The sequence below is a fragment of the Anabrus simplex genome, chromosome 5 (genome assembly GCF_040414725.1).
Source record: "Anabrus simplex isolate iqAnaSimp1 chromosome 5, ASM4041472v1, whole genome shotgun sequence".
Classification (NCBI taxonomy): Eukaryota; Metazoa; Arthropoda; class Insecta; order Orthoptera; family Tettigoniidae; genus Anabrus; species Anabrus simplex.
The window spans coordinates 329640261-329663654 of NC_090269.1; the positions used below are offsets into that span (position 1 = coordinate 329640261).

Here is a 23394-nt window from a genome sequence, read left to right on the forward strand (position 1 = left end):
AGTAGGTAGTTATCAGTGCTGGCTGGAAAGCGATCCGAGCAGGTCCTACTACCGCTACTGGAGTTGACAGACAGTCCGCGACCCATCGATAGAAGAAACTGGAGTGGCATTACCGTGGACTAACCATTAGTGACTGTGTACATGTAATATAACATACAATTTGAAGTGTTAATAAAAATAAGTTTTAAACTTAAAATAATTCCGAGGATTGAAGAAAGGTTGGACTGTTGATGTGTGAAGTGTTGAAGACCAAAACCAAGCATGCAGCAGAGTTTCCGTGTTTTGCACCAGACTGCCGGCGGAGTGCTGGACCACCAGACAGTGGTGTCAGCCGCCCCTGAAGACTTCAGCAAGTCCCACAGTTTGGCTCACCATACAGTCAGCAAGAACAACACGGTGGTAGTCGACCTGCTGCCCCCCGCTTATACCAGTGCCGCCTCCGCAGGAATTCATCACCAGTCGTCTCCGCCCCCGAGTCAGATCAAGAACGAGACAACAAAAGGTATTGTTAATTCACATTTATAATAATGAAGAAGATTATCTTGAAATAACTGACTTTATTGGTAACATGTTCACCGGCAGAAAACCCCAGGATGTAAGAGAATTAATTAATCGGTGGTGTAGGTAATCTCTTCAAGTAACTATCAGTTTAGTTTTGTAGGCTTAAGAAAGGGCTTGAGATACGTTCGAAAGATCGGATTTTTCAGACTTTATTTGACTTGATTGGTAAATGGCATCTTTACCAGTAAAGTGACTATTAATTAACACAAAGTCAATAAGATTTTCAAGTAATTCGTTCAGATTAGTCATATTTCTGTTGATTCAATTCAAATTAGGCCATATTGCCTGTCTAGTAGGCTAAATTATTTAAAGTCAGGGAAAAGCATTTAAATAGTCGCTCCGTAGTTTGGAAAGTTCCTCGCAATGAATATTTTATCAGAATTAATTGTTTTATTATCAAAATGTAATTCATTTCCCATATTGAGATACAAACCCTTTGGATACCAGCAACAAACATTATGCCTATAGGTTCAGTTGTTTCTAAGAAAAGTTTACCTGCTAGAAACTTTCACAAGACCATGCGTTCACCTTTTTTTTTTTTTTTTTTTTTTTTTTTTGAGTGATTAATTTCTTTCAAACGTCGGGAAATGAGGGGAAACTAACGTCACGAAGTCTGGCTACAAGCAGCAGGAAATGACAGTTTGAACCGATCTCGAGATAAGGTTTCACGAGGGTGGTGCTACTTACTGTGGACAAAGTCCTGAAATGGATCGCAGTGTTCATGAATTATTATGCTGTGGTAAGAGACTGGTTTTCCACAAATATCCAAGACTTTCTTACTTTGAAATCCGATCAGCGGTGGAAAGATAGACAGTTACAACGATTTTTTCAGCTATTCCTGCTTACTTGAGGATGGTTGCTCAGATTTACTTCTTCTTGAAACAATAATCACCACCACTTTTATCTGCTTACTTCTGTCGAAACGTTTGTCCACTCTGACGTTACCATTCTGCTGACACGAAAGCTTCTTGTATTGGGCGGTTCTATTACGGCCGCAAATCTTTACGTAGACAAAACCTAATTCTTGCATTCTTTAGGCCTATTAAAGACATTTCGCCGTTGCGTCTGCGAAAACCGCTGTCTTATGTGATAATATTTTTGGAGAAATACTGACCCACAGCATAACTTACATGTTATGAAGAGCGAGAATTCCTTGACAATATTCGCAAAATATAGAACCTTAGAAGACAAAATTTTACCGGCCAAAGATCTAAGCTAAAATATTTCACATAGTGGTTTATGCTGGCTCAACGATCATTTGTTTGTTTGTTTGTTTGTTTGTTCACCAAATAAGTCGCTGTAGGAACGTTGAGGAAGAGCAGACGTTTCGAGGAAATCTGTAACCATAAAACATCCACCTAATATTATTTGATAGTTTGTATTACGGATTTGCGACATGTCCATAAATTGAACATTATTGGGCCATCTTTCTACCACTCTTGATCTTAATTGATCAGTCCTGCTACTTAAGACGTTTCAAGAATAATGACACTTTATTTATTTATTTATTTATTTATTTATTTATTTATTTATTTATTTATTTATTTATTTACTTCTTTGTTCAATGTGTCAACTTCAGGATTCCTTGACAGCAATGTAATTGGTTGATTTTGGTTGTGTTCTGCTGTGTGCTGTGGTATTTCGTCTTGCCTTTAACAGACCTTCCTTGAAAATTTTATTTACACTTGTCATAATTATTATTTATCATGTTATTTTTTGCTATTAATTAATCTTCAAGTTTATAATCAATACCTCTTGAAGTGACTTCTCTATAATCTTCAGTTGCTTGAGAGAAGTAATAAGTTTTGTTTAATACCGAATCTGCTAGTGGAAAGTAACACCATCATTTTCACTCGAAAATATCTGCTGAAAAATGGCTCCTAGTTTAGTCTATATTGAAAACTTCCGGTAGCATTACTCAAGAATCAGAAAACAATTTTTATAATAAAAGAGAAGGATAATATTTCATTTCTGAATTTTTGCATTTTCTCTTTTCCTATAATTATGATGTTTCTTGGTTCACTTTTTTAGGCTTTTGTTGATGTTTGCGAGTAGATGTATTAATAAACATTTAGGGCTAGAATTGTGTTAAGTTCATCGGGCCGTGAAGAAAGATACTACCCGCTATTTTCCAGAATATGCAGTAGAGAAAGCGCACCGTAACACACGATCCAACTGTTAATAATTACTTGATATTGTTATCATTTAAAAAATAAGTTGTAAATATAAATAACCTTAATTAAAACACCCACGATGCTGGTACAGGCCTGAGCTATTATTATTATTATTATTATTATTATTATTATTATTATTATTATTATTATTATTATTATTTTCCTTTAATGCTTCAACGTCGCACTACGATAGCTCAGAGGGAAGCAGTTGTAGCCTTAGGCTAATTAAGGCACAGTTGGTGCATTTACCTGGTGTGAAAAGGAAAAACCACGGAAAGCTATCTTCAAGGTTCGAACAATATCTCTCGAATGTAAGCTCGTATCGCGTATCTAACTCGATCGACGTATCATAGCCTATTATCATTATTGTAGGGCATTAGTCTACTATGTGTTGACTTTTATAACTTTACGATGAACCGCCTTTTCGCTCGGTCGTTAGAAACGCTGGCCATCCTTAATGAGTCAGTCATTTAGTCATTGTTCTTCTGATGATGTCGGTGCATTTTAGGTTAACTCTGCGTCGTTAGGTTCCGGGTTAAAATTCCGAGAACTCAGTGTCTGTTAAGACGGTAGCAATCAAAATGGATGCTAAGTAACTTTATTATTACCTTCTTCTTCTTCCTGGACTTTTCCCATGTACGTAGGAACGGCACGTTATATGGATATAGGGCAGTTTTAGACCGGATGCCTTTCCTGGCGCCAACCTTGGTGGAAGGATGTAAGTTATTAGGCCCACTATTGCGTGTTTATGTGGTGGATTATAGTGCGATATGTTTTATGTAAATTAAGTGGTTTATTAAGCCGCGAGATAAAGGAATTAACCAAATGCGATTGAAATCCCCGGCGCTACCGGAAATAGAACCAGGGCTCCTCTGAACCGAAGGACTCTACGCTGACAATTCAGCCATGGAGCCGGACAATATTATTATTATTATTATTATTATTATTATTATTATTATTATTATTATTATTATTATATCAGAGATGTCAGATGTAATAAGGGATCTCCGTCGCCATGCGCGGTGGTTCATGAAGGGACTCGGAGCAAAAGTCTCAGAACTCTTCCGTTTGTTCTAACCTTAGGGCCTACTTATTTATAGATTATTTCTTACAACGCAGTGTCTCTCCATAAGTGCATAGAACTACTAATAATAATGAAAATGAAATTCCTCAGCCTGTTTCCCGTTATTCGACCGAGTCAGGAATAGAATGAATGAAGCCCCCATCTAGCGGCGAGGATAGGAATTGTGCCAGCTGCCGAAGCTTGACGCACTCCTGGGGCAATGATTAATGACTGTCAGGTGAAATTAAATGATATTAGAGTGTTGCTGGAATGAAACATGACAGGGAAACCGGAGTGCCCGGAGAAAAACCTCCTCCGCCTCCGCTTTGTCCAGCATAAATCTCACATGGAGTGACCGGGATTTGGATCACGAAACCCTGCGGTGAGAGGCCACATTGGCGCCAGAGCCACGGAGGCTCTAATAATAATAATAATAATAATAATAATAATAATAATAATAATAATAATAATAATCGATTTCGATTTCGTATGACCTCCAGAGAGGCCTGGGTGCAGGTCTTTCTAGGTAACGCCCGGAGACGACCTGCAGTAGCCTATGTAGGCTAATGTAAAAAGGAAGAGGTGAGACCCGGTGTCGGCACATAGCCTACTCCTGTCGAATAGCACGAAGGGATGTCCTCAAGGCTTAACGTTTCCATCCGATGAACGAATCACCATCAACACCCTCATATGCCCTCACTCCGTGAACGCTGGGGAGAGGTTTGGAATTGAACCCAGGCTTTTAGCACGCAATCTAGAAGTTGTATACCACCACCTCTCGTACACAATCTCTCAACATTCCGTTGGTGAAAGTCACAATAATATTTGAGTCACGTTCCACTACACACTTTTACCGTTTTCCCAGGCACCGAGGTGCTAGAATTTTGTCATTTACGTGCCAACATGTCTACCGACATGAAGGTGACATATTCGAGCACCTTCAAATACCACCGATCTGAGTCGGGATCGAACCGCCAACTTGGTCTCAGAAGGTCCGTGCTTCTATCGTCTGAGCCACGCAGCCCTGCTGTTTAACTTAATGGTTATAGCAAATTCATAACGAATTATTTCTTTAAACGCAGAGTCTCTCCATAAGAGGCATGCTTGATATATCCAGAAGGACGTCTGTTCGATATCCAGTCGGAATATCAGAAAATAAATGTAGAAATGAAACTTCCACTTCTGGAGAGTACATATAGGCTACTACGTACATTTTCATGAAATGAAATGGCGTATGGCTTTTTGAGCCGGGAGTGTCCGAGGGCAAGTTCAGCTCGCCAGATGCAGGTCTTTTGATTTGACTCCCGTAGGCAACCTGCGCGTCGTGATGAGGATGAAATGATGATGAAGACGACACACACACCCAGCTCCTGTGCCAGCGGAATTAACCAATTATGGTTAAAATTCCCGACTCTGCCGGAAATCGAACCCGGGACCCCTGTGACTAGAGGCCAGCACGCTAACCATTTAGCCATGGAGCCGGACATAGGCCTACATCTTCATTATAGACTGTTATGACTTTCCGCGTTCAGTCTGCAAGCCTTTGTAAATGTTCTAACCGCCTTCACAATCCTCTAGGCTATTTGTAACTAGCTCGTTGACCTTTTGTTTTTAAATCTTTAGAAATTGAGTTTAATCATCGTCGTTTTGGATTCCCCAACTTCTCTTACCCTCTACGACAAAGTACACTGACTGACAGAGCAAATGCAACACCAAGAAGAAGTGGTTCGAAAGGGATGAAAGTTGGGGAAAAAACAGAGACGGCACGGACGAATAATTGATGTTTATTTCAAACCGATATTCAGGTTACACAATGCGCACGGCATCGACTCAGTAGGATGTAGGACCACCGCGAGCGGCGATGCACGCAGAAACACGTCGAGGTACAGAGTCAATAAGAGTGCGGATGGTGTCCTGAGGGATGGTTCTCCATTCTCTGTCAACCATTTGCCACAGTTGGTCGTCCGTACGAGGCTGGGGCAGAGTTTGCAAACGGCGTCCAATGAGATCCCACACGTGTTCGATTGGTGAGAGATCCGGAGAGTACGCTGGCCACGGAAGCATCTGTACACCTCGTAGAGCCTGTTGGGATATGCGAGCAGTGTGTGGGCGGGCATTATCCTGCTGAAACAGAGCATTGGGCAGCCCCTGAAGGTACGGGAGTGCCACCGGCCGCAGCACATGCTGCACGTAGCGGTGGGCATTTAACGTGCCTTGAATACGCACTAGAGGTGACGTGGAATCATACGCAATAGCGCCCCAAACCATGATGCCGCGTTGTCTAGCGGTAAGGCGTTCCACAGTTACTGCCGGATTTGACCTTTCTCCACGCCGACGCCACACTCGTCTGCGGTGACTATCACTGACAGAACAGAAGCGTGACTCATCGGAGAACACGACGTTCCGCCATTCCCTCATCCAAGTCGCTCTAGCCCGGCACCATGCCAGGCGTGCACGTCTATGCTGTGGAGTCAATGGTAGTCTTCCGAGCGGACGCCGGGAGTGCAGGCCTCCTTCAACCAATCGACGGGAAATTGTTCTGGTCGATATTGGAACAGCCAGGGTGTCTTGCACATGCTGAAGAATGGCGTTTGACGTGGCGTGTGGGGCTGCCACCGCTTGGCGGCGGATGCGCCGATCCTCGCGTGCTGACGTCACTCGGGCTGCGCCTGGACCCCTCGCACGTGCCACATGTTCCTTCGCCAACCATCTTCGCCACAGGCGCTGCACCGTGGACACATCCCTATGGGTATCGGCGGCGATTTGACGAAGCGACCAACCTGCCCTTCTCAGCCCGATCACCATACCCCTCGTAAAGTCGTCTGTCTGCTGGAAATGCCTCCGTTGACGGCGGCTTGGCATTCTTATCTATACACGTGTCCTGTGGCACACGACAACACGTTCTACAATGACTGTCGGCTGAGAAATCACGGTACGAAGTGGGCCATTCGCCAACGCCGTGTCCCATCTATCGTTCGCTACGTGCGCAGCACAGCGGCGCATTTCACATCATGAGCATACCTCAGTGACGTCAGTCTACCCTGCAATTGGCATAAAGTTCTGACCACTCCTTCTTGGTGTTGCATTTGCTCTGTCAGTCAGTGTACATTGTTCTCCTAGGTAACATACCGTACTCCATTCGCCTCATATGACCCCATCACCGAAGCCAGTGTCCGACTCGTTGGCTGAATGGTCAGCGTCTTGGCCTTCGGTTCAGAGGGTCCCGGGTTCGATTCCCGGCCGGGTCGGGGATTTTAACCTTCATTGGTTTATTCCAATGTCTCGGGGGCTGGGTGTTTGTGCTGTCCCCAACATCCTTGCAACTCACACACCACACATAACACTATCCTCCACTACAATAACACACAGTTACCTACACATGGCAGATACCGCCCACCCTCATCGGAGGGTCTGCCTTACAAGGGCTGCACTCGGCTAGATATAGCCACACGAAATTATATTATTATACCGAAGCCAGTTAATGCGTACAGCTTCTTCAATCGAGTCCATTCCTAACTTAGCCTTTTCTGCTCATTCCTATTACCCTCCTGCCATTGTTCTCGCGTTGTTGTACCGCCGAACACTCTCACTACTTTCATGTTTGTTACTTCTAACTTATCAATATGATATCAATGGAAGTAAATAACAGGTTAATTCCTGGGCGTAGAACTAACTTAACTACTCTATCAAGCTTAGTGTTGTGGCTTCGCCCACTACGAGAGATTATTTTCCCTTTATTGGCTTTAAGTAGCCTACCAGACCAAACAGCCAGCTACAAATAACTTACATTGGAATAGAAAATATAAACCGTAAATATGCGCTTAGAATACATATACACATCTTTCAGAATACTCGCACGCGCATACGAATATACAGAGAGAGAGAGAGAGAGAGGAGAAAAGAAGAAACTTAAACACCGCAAGTGTAGTAGGCTATGTTTAGTTATTTTTTTCCGATGTCGTAGCACGTCAAACTTTATAGTCTTAATGTCTTAAATCGGTCTTTTAAGAATATAGCAATTTCATTATACACCTCCGTTTGCTGGGATGATAAATTGCACTGTATGTTGAGTGGTAGTTGGAATGTTGATTGAAAGTAAATTTGTTATTCATTTTTTTCGACTATGAGAGATATACTGGTCGAGGTTATTTGTAGTAAAATGCTTCGCTTTTTTACTGCAGGTGCATTACAGGGGCTGTCTGGCTGAGGCGGTAAAGGCGTACTCGGTTCGCCCTGAAGGACGTGGGTTCGAATCCCCGTCAGGAAGTCGTACAATTTAAGAAATGAGATTTCCACTTCCGAAGGTGCATATGGCCTCCACTAAAAATGAGTACCAGGTTTATGTCTGGGGGCTAACGCGGCCGGGCGTCGAGCTAACCACTCTACCCCATCAAGTGCCGAGGTTACGAATAGTGGAAGCCTTTACCTTCCACCACTCCCAGGGCCTGCATGGCCTGTAGGGAGAATGCTTTGCTTTGTTACTGCAGTTGCATTGCAGCTAATCGGAAACATGGCACTTCTTGTGATGTCCACAACTAGCTGTTTTTGACGGGGTGATAGTTTACCATTTACATGATTACATTGTTGTGGACTCCTTAGATTCTGGGGCACGGTGGACATGCGACTGTCAGCGGCTCATCGTAATGTAGACTACTCTCTTCCAGGCTCTCTGTGCCCCTTCCCAGTTTCATCGTTTTAATTTTATTTCTTCATTGCAGTATAATAGTCAAGTACCGGACGAGTTGGCCGTGCGGTTAAAGGCGCGCAGTTGTGAGTTTGCATCCGGGAGATAGTGGGTTCGAACCCCACTGTCGGCAGCCCTGAAGATGGATGGGTTTCTGTGGTTTCCCATTTTCACACCAGGCAAGTGCTGGGGCTGTAGGCCTACCTTAATTAAGGCCACGGCCGCTTCCTTCCCATTTCTAGGCCTTCCCTATCTCATCGTCGCCATAAGAGCAAAAAAAAATCACAGTGAAGAGTGCGTGCAACTTTAAGGTTTTAGGAGAAGCCGAGATGCGGGAATTTGGTACGCAAGAGTTCTTTTAAGTGCCAGAAAATGTACCGACACAAGACTAACGTATTTGAGCACCTTCAAATATCGGACTGAGTCAGGATTGAGCCTGCCAACTTGAGCTGAGAAAGTCAGCGCTTTAACCGCCTGAGCCACTCAGCCCGGCAATACAATTTTATAACACATTACATAAATTTTAGAGTTTGTGTCTGTATCAAGTGCCGGCCCCGTGGTGTAGGGGTAGCGTGCCTGCCTCTTACCCGGAGGCCTCCGGTTCGATTCCCGACCAGGTCAGGGATTTTTACCTGGACCTGAGGGCTAGTTCGAGGTCCACTTAGCCTACGTGATTAGAATTGAGGAGCTTTCTGAGGGTGAGATAGTGGACCCGGTCTAGAAAGCCAAGAATAACGTCCGAGAGGATTCGTCGTGCTGACCACACGACACCTGGCAATCTGCAGGCCTTCGGCCTGAGCAGCGGTCGCTTGGTGGGCCAAGGCCCTTCAAGGACTGTAGCGCCCGGGGAGGGGGTCTATATTATGGCATGATAATAAGATAACACAGCATTCCCTGTTTGTATGGGGGTTTCACTACTTCCCGGATCAAGGAACTTCCCAAATTCCTTACAGGGCAGGATAAAATGATCATCTTTCTGCTTTTATAGAAATAAAAATTGCAGACTGTTTGTCCATTTGCCCGGTCTCGGCCCTACCGGCAATTTGACATCGGTTTGAAGATGCGTATGAGTGATCCTGCCCACCCATCTCGATGAGATGTGGCGGCAATGGCACCTATTTATTTATTTTATTTATTTATTTTCTTATTTTGCTTGTGGTTTGATGTCGCACCAACTTTTTTTTTTGCGGCTATAGGATAGGAAAGAACCAACAGCGGCCTGAATGAAGTTACAGCCCCAGCATTTGCTTGATGTGAAAATAAGAAAACCATGGAAAACTATATTCAGGACTGCCGTTAGCGGGGTTTGAGCCCTCCCACCCCCCACCCCCAACCTACAGTAGGCCTAACAGCTACACATGATGCAAACCACGTAGCCAACTCTTTCGGTACCCAATTTTGTCTTCAAGAGAGTGGAATTTTATGGTTAGAAAAGAGAGAGGGGTGTCTTTTAAAAATGCCATAGGTTTAGTTTAATTTTTAGATTGAATCAGTTCCGTTTCAACTTATACCAAATAAACTTCCTTCGTAGAAGCAGAATGTAAACTTTGGCCATGCTGAGAACAACGCTTTCCTCCTCATTTACCGAATTGTACTTTCGTTCCTGGTTCTTTTCGGACTGCGTATCATTATTCAGATTTCGTTAACGATAACGAATTATTCCATAAGTGTTTGCGACAACATTACTTTCATTCCTTGGGACACCGTGATATTACACATTGAACTATAATATGCCATAGTGTCATATTGATCACTTCCGTACCAAGATCACACAGTAGCAGTATGTAGAATTTCGTGAAGTAGGATTCATTTCTTAAGACTGGCGTAGCCTATGGCTTTTAGTGCCGGGAGTGTCCGAGGACATGTCCGGCTTACCAGGTGCAGGTCTTTTGATTTGACGCTCGTAGCCCACTTGCGTGTCGAGATGAGGATGAAATGATGATGAAGACGACACAGCCTACACCCAGCCCCCGTGCCAGTGAAATTAACCAATGATGGTTAAAATTCCGCACCCTGGCGGGAATCGAACCCAGGACCTCTGTGACCAAAGGCCAGCAAGCTAACCATTATTTTAATGCTTTTCTATTATTATTATTATTATTATTATTATTATTATTATTATTATTATTATTTCTGGTCGCAGGTGTTACTTTTAATGTGAGAAAGTATTAAAGAGATTAAATTTGTCATATTTAATTTACTTTAACCTGCTTCCTAATTTGTGGGTTGTTATGATAAAGCATACTATCAAGTCTTTGCGTTCGTAGTACTGTAGGCCTACATAAATTTATTTAGCTATTTGGAAAATGAACAGTCACATAAATATTGATCCACTTATGATGTAAGTAAAAGGGGGGTGTCTTCACAAAATGTGACAGGAGCCTTTCAGATCCAATACGGCAACTTAACTGTTTCTTCAGACCGAAACCTGTGCAAAAGTTGGAGAACACCCTACCATCAGCCTTGTAACCATGACATTGTTGAGGTCGTAGAAGGTCTTAAAATAGTTTGCTATTGGCTCGTACGTAAATCTCTTTCTTTTCTCGATCGACTGTCATTGGTTGATCTTTGTCAGATTCAAAGCATACGGTGGAATCAATAATAGATTCCTAGTTTTCCTGTCGATCGCTATGATGTCAATTCTGCGTATAGGCTACTTCGATTTTCTGCGACCCAGTGGGCTTCCTCGTACACCATGTATGCCTGTAATATTAAAAGAGGCGTTTTGACAAAGCGGGTTCAAGGGAGGAGCATTGTTCGGTGTCCTTTCTCTTTCCCTTCGCTTACGGCTCACTTGTTCGTTCGTTCAGACCGCTGTGTTCTGTTGTGCTTAACTCAGATGTGAGAGGTTTGACAACTCCAAGCAACACGAGTCGGCCAGCAGGCTTATCTCCATCGCAACCGCAGTGGGTCCGCCCACGTTTCCATAGCAACCTTATCTCCTACCGTACTCCCTTCTCTCCGCCCAAGCGGGCAGTAAACGAACGCCTCTCTAAGAACTGTCAGAACGCATCTTTCAATATTACGACCATAGTTCACAGCCAGGGCTCACGCTATCTTGCTTCTGATCAGACAGTGTATTGAATTCCGCTGGAGTTTCATTTTTACTTTTTTTTTTTATAGTGCAGTTCAAACCCAGTAGACCCTAACCCGTCCTCCCCGCCCTGCATACGACACTGAGATCACATATAGTCTGTCGGTAGTTAGCACCTTGATGACAGTATCTCTGTGTTGTCTTGGAACAGACCTACGGAATGGGTGGTTAGATATTGGAACACCGGAGATTTTGCAGAGAGCACTTTCGTATCAGCAAGCTAACAACATTTCTGCGTGTTCCTGGAACCTCCAGCTATAACTGTATTAGTGTTCTTCAGATGCAAAAATTTCTATTTCGGTAGAACAGCTGGAGTCAGTTTGCTCGGCTGGTTTCCTAGAATCCATACTGGCAGCATTGTTTTCCCCAGCAAGTTATTTCTTACCTCAAGCCTTTGTGTAGCAGGTTGTTGTTTGAGCAACGAGTTCCATTCATTACCAGTTTCCTGCCCTCTGTGTCCAGCCGCTGCGGCCCCTTGAGCTTTGCTAATTAGTGACATCGGTTTAAGGCACACAGAAATATTAGTAGGGGATCTTCTTTACAAATACTTCGACATGTTTACGACATGCGGTTTGTAGTATCAAGCTGATCATGCATTCTCAGCTGCAAATTATGGAGGACGTTACTTCTCAGTAACAGTAGGCATCCAGACCAGAAGAATGCTTTGTATACGCTATCGAAATCTATTAACGTTCTTCTGCTTCTACCGCTTTTCCCATAGCTGTCGGGTCGCGGGTGCGAACTGTGTAGCACATGTGGACTTAGCCCTGTTTTACGGTTCGATGTCCTTCCTGACGCCAACCTTAAGTGGAGGGACGTAAACACTCTTGCGTGTATCTGTAGTGGTTGGTAGTGTGATCTGTTGTCTGAATATGAAGAGGGAAGCGTTGGGCCAAACACAAACACCCAGTCTCCGAGCCAGAAGAGTTAATCGCACATTATTAAAAGCCCAACCTGGTCGGGAATCGAACCCGGGACCCTCTGAACCGAAAGCCTCAACGCTGACCATTCAGCCGAGGAGTCTGACACTAGAATATATTAACGCTGACTAAGCTAATTGAGGGATTGGCTTAGTTCACTTAAATACAGGGTAAAATTTGTAAATAAATAAAATTGCACATTAAATTAGCTTATATTACTGTTGCAAATATTAGAATTCAAAATGAAAGGAAAACTTCTTTGGAATGAGTAGAGAAATTCAGAATAGCTGGGTGTAAATTCGAGTCTTGGGCGTCCAGCTGTGCAGTTTTTCGTTCTGCCGAAATTTCAATCTCAGTGGGTGTTTCCTGAGAAGAATGGATTCTGAAAATTAAGTTAACATAGCTGCTAAGACTTTTATGGCTGGCGTCTCGATGGATATAGAAGAATTTTTTCCGGGCTCGTAGACCGTGGTCCAATTGAGTTTCTAGCTTGAAGATTGAAGATTCAAAGCTAAATGAACAAGATGGATCCAGGTTGCCTGACGGCACGGAGCCGCTAACTGTGACGCTTGTGTCCATGAAACAGGTGGATTTTAATTACACTGTCCGCTATTCTACAAATAATTTTGCGTGTGGTTTCCCATTGTCAGCACTCGGTACATAATGGAAGTTTACGATGTCATTTATGTCGCAAGTTACAGCGCTTCTCTTCGAGGAAACGATCTCCAGTATCATTTTAGTGTTTGAAAAAAATATTTCAGTGCCTCCCGATTTACAGCTGTCTTAGTTCTATTTTCCCAGGCGCAGATAAAAAGCTGTAATCTAAGCAATTGCGATAGTTCCGACATTTCTTCTTAAAATCCAGTATTAACTGAGATATTTTAAACCTTTTCTTTGTTTTTTTGCGAGGGTTAATATTTCATATGATTTCTCGGCGCTGCCAAGTCTCTCCTCGTTGATGATGTGGTCTGTCTGTTGGACTCTAAAATCCGTGCACATTTCAGAGGCCTGCAGTCGCTTCATTGAAGAAACCTTGTGTCCATCTTTTGACACCGTAAATTAGTACGTCCACATAACCTAATAAATGCCGAGAAAGACCAATAAAATGTCCTAAAAATTAGTTTAAAATGCTTTAAAAGAGCTATGAAATTTCCCAGAAATAAAAGAAAAGATTTATCCAAACTCGTAAATATGTGCATTATCGTTTTTTAACACTTTGCTTTAATAATAATAATAATAATAATAATAATAATAATAATAATAATAATAATAATAATAATAATTTTTGCCTTTCCCTGAGAGCTAGGTGGGAACCGCGACCGCCCCCTCCTTTGCCCCCGGGCATGGGCACTCTTGCTACATATCGTCGCTACGTGAGCAATACCGCGTATCTGACAATACTCTTTCTATCCATTATTTTCCTTAAGAATGGTCACGCCTTCCAGCCACATGCAGTCCATTAGGACATCTTTCGTCGTGTTCATTTTCGTATATTAATGTGTAAAGGTAAATGAACCTTAAATATCTTATAGGCTACTGTAGGAGTGCGTAAATACGTCATGCAAACGTATATACACTCCTACACCTGCGGTATGATAGGGTTCATTTTCCGTTACACATCAGCATACGAAAATGAATACAACGAAAATTGTTCTGATTGACTGCATGTGGCTGGAGGCGTGACCATTCTTACGGAAGAACATTGTTAGATAGCGGGTATTGCTCGCGCAACGATGACATTATGAAAATGGCATACGCACCGCGCCCCTGAGCCAGACGAACTAACCAATTAAGGTTGAAATCACCGACCCAGCCGGGAATCGAACCTGGGAGCTGGAGAACCAAGGACCAGAACGCTAACCATTTAGCCATAGAGTCGGACAGTTAAATGACCTTTCATGAAAATCGGGGCCCTGCACATAACACTTCACGGCACACCAACGCACAGTGGATCACATCCTGAAATTTCTGAAACAGACTTCTTGCAATGGCGATTCTGGTACTGATTTCCAAATCCAGATCCCGTTCTTGTGGTAGCCATCATCCTAGGTAGGTCTACTTGAAGTGCGATACCCTCTGAATAGTGTTTCCACCCAGGTTGATAACAGCGTTGGTGATTTTCTGTTTGCCGGTTACCATGATTCTTTTCACAGGCTGCTAGAGTTCTGGCACAGACACTCACAATAAAACAAACTCGATACCCAGATTTAGAGTTGCAAATTATGCTGCACTGTGCACAAACCATAAACATAATTACTGGGCACAATAATTAATACAGGCTATTCCCACCCCTCGTGTTAATCTGACAAAACAGTGCAGGAGCGAATTGCACGATGACATCACTCATAAAACGAGGACACACGCTTACTGCCGGCGGGGAAACATATGCACATCGGCGTGACGAAATAATGGCCAATAAACAAACAGGGGACGGACAATTATTGAGAGGGCGTTAGAAATTATTGTTCAGCTAGAGAACACCAATCCCTCTGTATCCAATGGATTGCACATGATTCGCCTGGACAGTGATCATGTTTGTTGGGAGGGTGTCGATACGATTATGTGGTTCGAGAATATGATTAGGTCCTGTTAGCGCACCCTGCTCGGTCACTGCTCTTGATTAGCCCTATTCAACAGGTAATGAACGTCCCAACCTCGCACTTCGTTCTTATCTGCATTTACCGAATATATTTTCCTCTTTTTGGTCCGGAATGTCCAAAATTATAACATATCCTGTGTCTTTCCAACAAGGAAATGACAATTATTCTAACCTCCAGAAACCTACCCTAAAAAGCGAAAACAAAATAAATGCAACGTTATATCTGGAGTGTTGCTCCTTACGAATTGGCAAATAAAGATTAGTGACATCCGTGCTGTGATGTTGGAGACGAATGGAAAGAATACCATGGACGGTAAATATGACTAATGAGGATGTGCCTGCTGGAGTCGAATGAAAGGGAAATATTTGTAAGAAGCTATCATTTAATTTAAATTAATGTAGTTTAATAAATCTGACATACAACAGAGCACGCACTTATAAGTTTAGTAGACTAGTCCGACACAGATACATGACCTATTTTACACATTCATGTAAGCCACCTTTAATGGGCCAAAATAACATCTATAATAGTAATATTATCTTTGGTCCGTCTCTGTGGTGTAGTGGTTAGCCACCAGAGGCCCGGCTTCGATTCCCCACTCTGATACGAAATTTGAAAAGTGGTACGAGGGCTGGAACGGGGTCCACTCGGCCTCAGGAGGTCAATTGAATAGAGGAAGGTTCGATTCCCACCTTAGCCGTCCTCAAAGTGGTTTCCCGAGGTTTCCCATTTCTCCTCTAGGCAAACGCCGGGATAGTACCTAACTTATGGCGACGGCCGCTTCCTTCCCTCTTTCTTGTCCCTCCCTTGTCTATCTCTTCCAATCTTCACAAATCCCGTTCACTCCATGTGACATTTGTGCTGGACAAAGCGGAGGCAGGACAAATTTTTCTCTGGGTACTCCGGTTTTCCCTGTCTTCTTTCATTCCAGTAACATTCTTCATTAACATTTTATTTCATCTATCAGTCATTTACCATTGCTCCAGAGGAATGCGACAGGGTTTGGCAACCGGCACATTTCCTATCTATTCTACCGGGCGAGTTGGTTGTGCGGTTAGGAGCGCGCAGCTGTGAGCTCACATCCGGGAGATAGCGGGTTTGAACGCCACTGTCGGCAGTCCTGAAGATGGCTTTCCGTGGTTTCCCATTTTCACACCTGGCACCCTTCTGGGGCTGTACCTTAATTAAGACCACGGCCGCTTCCTTCCCATTCCTAGGCCTTTCCTGCCCTATCGTCGCCATAAGACCTACCTGTGTCGGTGCGACGTAAAGCAAAATAACATTTCCTATCCTCGCCGCTAGATGGAGCTTCATGCAATCCATTCCTGACCCGGTCAAATGACTGGAGACGGGCTATGGATTTTCATTATTATTATTATTATTATTATTATTATTATTATTATTATTATTGAGCAGTAGACTACTGGGGAGAAATTGTATTCACTTCTTCTTCTTCTTAAAGGTCCAACGTCAGGTGACACCTATCACTCCGCATACAGCGAACCACACATCTCTCTTACCACGAGATCTCCTGTGCTCGACCGGAAAGTAATGCCTACAAATCTCGGTCATATTCCTCCAGGCGCTCGCTGTTGCCTTGCCGACTGCGCTCATGATCGACCGGGGACCTCTTCACCAATTCGAAAACTCCGTACCTCGGAGAGTGCGCCCGGCTCCATGCTCGAGCTGCGATCTCCTCCGCTTGAAGTGAAATAACTGACATCTTGTAATTATTCCTTTGCCGATATTCCTCAAACCTGGTGCGATCCGTGCCACATAACTTACGTAACTTGGCCCGGTATTACGACCGACGTTCTTCATGACACCAACCCTATGTGGAAGAATGCATTTTAGTTTTACTTTTCTCTGTGATACTTAAGTTACCATTGTACATGCTGTGTTGAGATGAAGAGGCATTAAGATAAAAACACCTGGTGAGGACCAGCTCGAATTAACCAGACGTGACAAAAATTCCCGGCCGGAGGACGAACTGGGGAATCTGTGAATTCAACACTTACTGTCCATCCGACCAAGAAGTGGTACAACTGAATTAACTGGCATCATTGAGTTGTGTCTCTATTTTACTCTGCCTTAACCATTCTAATGAAGAATGAAGCTTTTGGGGGAAAACATAAAGCTGACTAACAATGCTTTTCCACTATTGCTACTGACCTATAGGTTTGTTTCGTTATTCCATACATTGGTTTGATGCAGCTCTCCATGCCACCCTATCCCGAGCTAACTTTTTCATTTTTACATAACTACTACATCCTACTTCTAGCCCTCCTGGTGGCCATGATTGTTAAGGCGTTGAAGTCTAAACGGTCTGACACCGAGGTTAGCCGGTTCGAGTCCCGTTGTTCGAAAAGATTTTCACCATCAGAATGTGGGCCGGCAGGGTAGGTGACGTGGTGGTATACAATTTCTAATCACTAGATTGCGTGCAAAGAAAAACTATGGCACTACAGCCCTTGAAGGGCCTTGGCCTACCAAGCGACCGCTGCTCAGCCCGAAGGCTTGCAGATTACGAGGTGTCGTGTGGTCAGCACGACGAATCCTCTCGACCGTTATTCTTGGCTTCCTAGACCGGGGCCGCTATCTCACCGTCAGATAGCTCCTCAATTCTAGTCACGTAGGCTGAGTGGACCTCGAACCAGCCCTCAGGTCCAAGTAAAAATCCCTGACCTGGCCGGGAATCGAACCCGGGGCCCTCTGAACCGAAGGGCAGTATGCTGACAATTCAGCCAACGAGTCAGACAATTTAACATAATATATGGGATTATTTTGTTCGATGCCGGGCTTACTTATCGTATGCCTTTTTAGTATCGGGAATATCCGAGAACATGTTCGGCTCGCCTGGTGCAGGTCTTTCTATTTGATTCCCATGGGCGACCTGCGCGTATGGATGTGAGATGATGACGAGAGGGTGAAACCCGGTGTCGGTACGTTGCCTACTCCTGTCCAATAACATCAAGGGGTCTGCTCAAAGCTTCACGTGCCCATCCGATAGACGAATCACCATCAACAGCATCATATGACCTCACTCCATATGAGCACTTCGGAGAGGTCTGGAATTGGATCCAGGCTTTTGACACGCAGTCTAGTGATTAAAAATAGTATACCACAAATCTATTCTACCCAGCAGGCCAACATTCTGATGGTGAAAATGTTTTCGACCGATGGGACACGCAGTGGCTAACCACGATGTCAGATGTCATAGCATATTGACATCACGCCTTAACGCTCATGGCCACCAGGCGGTTTTGATGCCGCGCTGAACGGCTCAGACGCTAGAATTGCTGGCCTTGTGGGTGCTACTTGGCTGACAGTCGTCAGTTTTGTGTTAAAATAACCCCTCAACCGCTACATGAATATAGCATTTTTCAAAAATTTTCTCCTTCCTAGAAACATCTCGAATCCTGTAGGTCTAGGGGAGAAATTACTGCATTGGCACCACTGGTTTGGTTCACTCTGAAACAGTGAAATAAAATACTGCAGAAACATTTCTTTTTTACGGATAATATTCCGCCTCCCCCCAACGTTATTCTTATTTCTAGTTTCATACAGTTTATGTGAGAAAGCTTTCCTTCATTGGAGAAAGGAGGGTTCGAGTTCTCTAGAAAAAGAAAGAAAATTTCGCTCGGCCTACGAGATGCTATATGGAAAGTCAACAAAACTGTTCCTAACACCATCCAATGTACAGAATATAAGCTATGAGAAAGATCTATTATAGCACCGAAATGTTCGGTCTCAGATTTGTTGTGGCCTTAGTCCAGGGCCTCTCAAACGCCCAGAATCTCACGCGTGTAGAGCGAGGCGCAAGAGCTCCGTGCACTGTGCATCGGTGCCGCTCGGTGCCGCTCGGTATGGCTCGGATCAACGCTTCGTCTCTGGGCTACTCGGCTATGCTCGGCTCTACTCGGCTATACTCGGCTCAACTCAGCCCGGGTTTGGAGCGCTACGGCGCAAGTGGGGCGCATGCACCCTGAGAGGCCCTGCCTTAGTCAATGGATTTCATTGCCCTTAATCCTCTCGCAGCTGTGAGATATGTTGCCATGTTGCCAAGTTTCTTCCAACACGGGAAAGGAACGTAACACATAAAAGTTATTATAAAAAGATACTTCAAATAAAAATAACGTCATGAATACGTGTTCTTTTAAATGCTTCATGGACGATAGGTGGTGGTAATGGTTATTGTATTAAGTGGAAGTACATCTGGGCAATCATCCTCCATGGGACAGTAGGGCACGTTACCGTGTGACCTATGGTAGAACCGCGCCTGGTAGCAATAATAATAATAATAATAATAATAATAATAATAATAATAATAATAATAATAATAATAATAATAATAATAATAATAATTCTTTCTTAATGCGCTTACCCTCCAGGGTTGGTTTTCCCTCGGACTTAGCGAGGGATCCCACCTATACCGCCTCAAGGGCAATGTTCTGGAGCGTCAGACTTTTCGGTCGCGAGGAAACAACTGGGAAGCAGGACCAGTAGTCCTACCTCGCCCAGACGGCCTCACCTGCTATGTTGAACGGGGGCCCTGTGAGGGATGAGAAGCTTAGAAGGGGTAGCCAAGGAAGAGCGAAGGAAGTGGCCATTGCCTTAAGTTAGGTACCACCCCGGCATGTCTGGAGAGGAAATGGGAAATCACTGAAAACCACTTCGAAGATGGCTGAGGTAGGAATCGAAACCCCCTCCAATCACTTGACCACCCGAGATTGAGTGGACCCTGTTCTAGCCCTCGTACCACTTTTCAAATTTCGTGGCAGAGCCGGGAATCAAATCTGGGTCTCCGGGGTTGGCAGCTAATCACACAAACTACGGAGTTGGAATAATAATAATAATAATAATAATAAGAAGAAGAAGAAGAAGAAGAAGAAAATGTTTGGCTCTTTGACTGAATGTCCAGCGTACTGGCCTTCCGTTCAAAGAGTCATGAGTTCGATTCCCGACCGGGTAGAAGATTTTAATTTCGTGTGGTTAATTCCTTTTGCTTGGGGATTGGGTGTTTGTGTTTGTCTTAAAACATTTCTTTTAATACACATGCAAAATATCGCACTATCTATCACAGAATCACGCAATACCGAATACATCCCTCCACATGGGGTTGGTGTCAGGACGGGCATCCCGTCGTAAAATTGGACCAAATTAATGCCTAGTGTCAACCCCAATAAATTAGAAAAAGCCAGGAATAATAATAAAAACCAAACCAAACCCCATGGTACTACAGCCCTTGAAGGGCCTTGGCATACCAAGCGACCGCTGCTCAGCCCGTAAGGCCTGCAGATTACGAGGTGTCGTGCGGTCAGCACGACGAATCCTCTCGGCCGTTTAATAATAATAAGAGGAAACATAATATTCAAATACCGGTAAATGGCATTTAAATACTCCTACCCCCACCCGACCAAATGTTGCGTTCACCACTAAGATGAATAACTCGTAGATCCAATAACCATTAAATTGCATTACAGGCATTCTGTTAATAAGTGTATGTATTATTAAAGGCATGGGTATTTAGCTTTGAGTGATTGTAGCTAGGGCCCCATCTGTGCTGTGTGTGATGCTTTACAAAAAGTAGTAGCCTGCTCTCTCAGTACATAAGTAGGAAGGAGAAACAGTTCGCTGATAAAACATCCACCCTCCTGCTTAGTTTCTACAGCTAATCGATTAGGATGGGAGTCTGTTACGAGCAAAAACGGAGGTGAAAAACTAGTTGATTAGAGGATTTCTTTATGGTGAGACCAGCTTCTCGTGACACTATTACGATGTCGGTCACTGGCTAGTCGTACAGTTTATTATTTTAAGCCTGGAGGAACTGCGCGACAGACCGAGTGTCTAATTCTCAGGAAGAGACTATTCATCTGTGAACAGAGGGGATTACTACCTACATCCGCTTTAACGTACAGATTCCTGCACTCCGGTTTCCAAGAAGCAACTATTGGTAAATTTTCTACTCTCTCTGAGAGGTCCGTATTCACCGTATTCTTGGTTTAAAGCTAAGAAAAACCGAGATAACAGTTAAATTTGTAAAAATGAAGTAGCGTTTGGCTTTTAGTGACGGGAGTGTCCGAGGACATGTTCGGCTCGCCAGGGGCAGGTCTTTTGATTTGACACTCATAGGCGACCTGCGCGTCGTGATGAGGTTGAAGTGATGATGAAGACGACAGATACATCAAGCCCTCGAGCCAGCGAAATTAACCAATGATGGTTAAAATTCCCGACCCTGCCGGGAATCGAACCCGGGACTCCTGTGACCAAAGGCCAGCACGCAAACATGTTCACCAACAACAGCATCTCGGATAATTGGTACTATCTCTCATCCCTTCAGACAGGGTTAGAGTCAGGAGGGGTATCCGACCGTAAAGCAGGCCCTTATCCACATATGCGACAGAGATCACACCCGCGACCCCACAGCTGTGGGAAGAGCGGTAGAAGAAGAAATTTGACCGAAGTAACGTTGGCTGGAAAAATAGGAAATGTAAGATGCCTTTCAATGTGGCAGCTCGCAGGCGACTGGGATATTTAACTGAAAGTGAAACATCACAGCGATGAGGAATAAGGATGAACAAGATTTTGCTATAAAACGTCCTAGGTGGATAAAAAGAAATGCGCTACAATTTTGAGAACTACGAAGACACTGATTTTTAAACACATTCTAAGCATTTACACTGTCAGTGTTATCCATCATCAAAGATAACATCGAAGCTCCAACACATAGGTAGGCCTAAGATGAATTTTTGATTATAGCTTATATCTTATATGGTACACTATTGGGTACCGTATATTTTTAATGAAGAACTAAGAAACATTGTCTTATTTTTTGAGTGAAATATAGAATGTGTTGGCTATAATTTGTTTTCTTATTCTCTAATGCTTTATGTCCTACAATTCAATAATACTTTCTTTTCTTGGAACGTCATATTAGGCTTCTTTCTTCGTTTCTTGACTTCATCATCATTGATCTGCATTTAGGTGGCAGATTCCCTATCAGTCGTTTACATACTCCTTTCTCAACTGAGAGAAACCTTTTCCTCGATAAACTATACCAATCCCTAATTCCTCTTCCTATAAGTGAATATTTATCCCCATCTGTCCTCTTAAATTCCAACTTTATCTCCATATGGTGATCTTCCCTACCCTGGAAAGCTCCACTCAAGCTCATTCGTCTACTAACGTCACTCCACGCCATATCTCCACGTACTGCTCGGGACTAGTCGCTTAGTCGAGCAGCTCTTCTCCTTAGGCTACTTGTAAGTCTTCCCAGCGCAAAGATTGCAACATTTTCGTTAACACTACTCTTTTGTTGGAAATCACTCAAAACAACTCGTGCTGTTTTCCTTTGTCATTTTCCCACTTCTCGTATCAAATAATCCTGGTGTAGATCCCATGCACTGGAATCATACTCTAATTGGAATTTTACCAAAGACTTAAACGTCCTCTCCTTTACATCCTTACTACTGAAACTTTCCTGAATTGCTGACTAACTTTACAAATCTATATATATAAAAGCAAGTCGGGCTGGAGCGATGTATATATAAATATTTAAAAATGAAAAAAGACGTGAATTAATGAGGCACTTCCATAAATCTCAGAAATTTGAAACTTGGTACGGAGGAAACTGATGACCCCAGGATCCCTAGAAAAATCGGAAATTCTCAAAATTCCCTGAAGGGGGCACGCTGGGGGGGCTCAAATTTTGGGCTCAGCATAAGAACACAGTCGTATAGTATATCCAAAACGATAACCTATAGGTTTCGTGGGCTTAAAAATTTTCGAGAATTTCCTCATTTTTATCCCCTATCCCCCCAAATCAAAATGGCGGCACAACCTGCCAGACGAAGTAGACAATTGAAATTTGGTGAAATTATAGCTTTTGGTCCCTAACCGAGGGGAAAATTCCAAGATGTTCAAATTTTTCACTTTTTACCCCCCTAAGATATCGAAATATATAGGCAATTTTAATGACTGTGTAGACATTCCTTTTGAGCTATTTTTTGGCTAAACGGTAAGTCGTATCACAAAACGGATGGCACAATGTCCCTTCAATTCGGAGTGATCTACAACTTTGGTCCTGTGACATTTTGTCGTATCTCTCTCTCTTATACGTTAAATTTGGCCGTATTTCTGGATTGTTCGTAAATTTTGTGATTTTTACAAGTATATTTCATTGTTTGACACACTTATAAGAATGATAGGATCATCACGTTGTGTGCGCACATTGGCACGATTAAGGGACATGTGTGTACCAAATTTCATGATTCTAGCTTATACATAAGTAGGCAAAAA

The 23394-nt window shown here is 43.4% G+C and overlaps 1 protein-coding gene across 1 annotated transcript in view; it reads left to right on the plus strand.

Annotated features, from left to right (window-relative positions):
• The first annotated feature begins 261 nt into the window (after positions 1–261).
• eve (even skipped) overlaps positions 262–23394 on the plus strand; it is a 71198-nt gene continuing 48065 nt past the window's right edge. Inside the window, exon 1 of the mRNA XM_068227824.1 lies at positions 262–502. Coding sequence (XP_068083925.1) covers positions 262–502 — 241 coding nt within the window. The remainder of the gene's footprint in view (positions 503–23394) is intronic.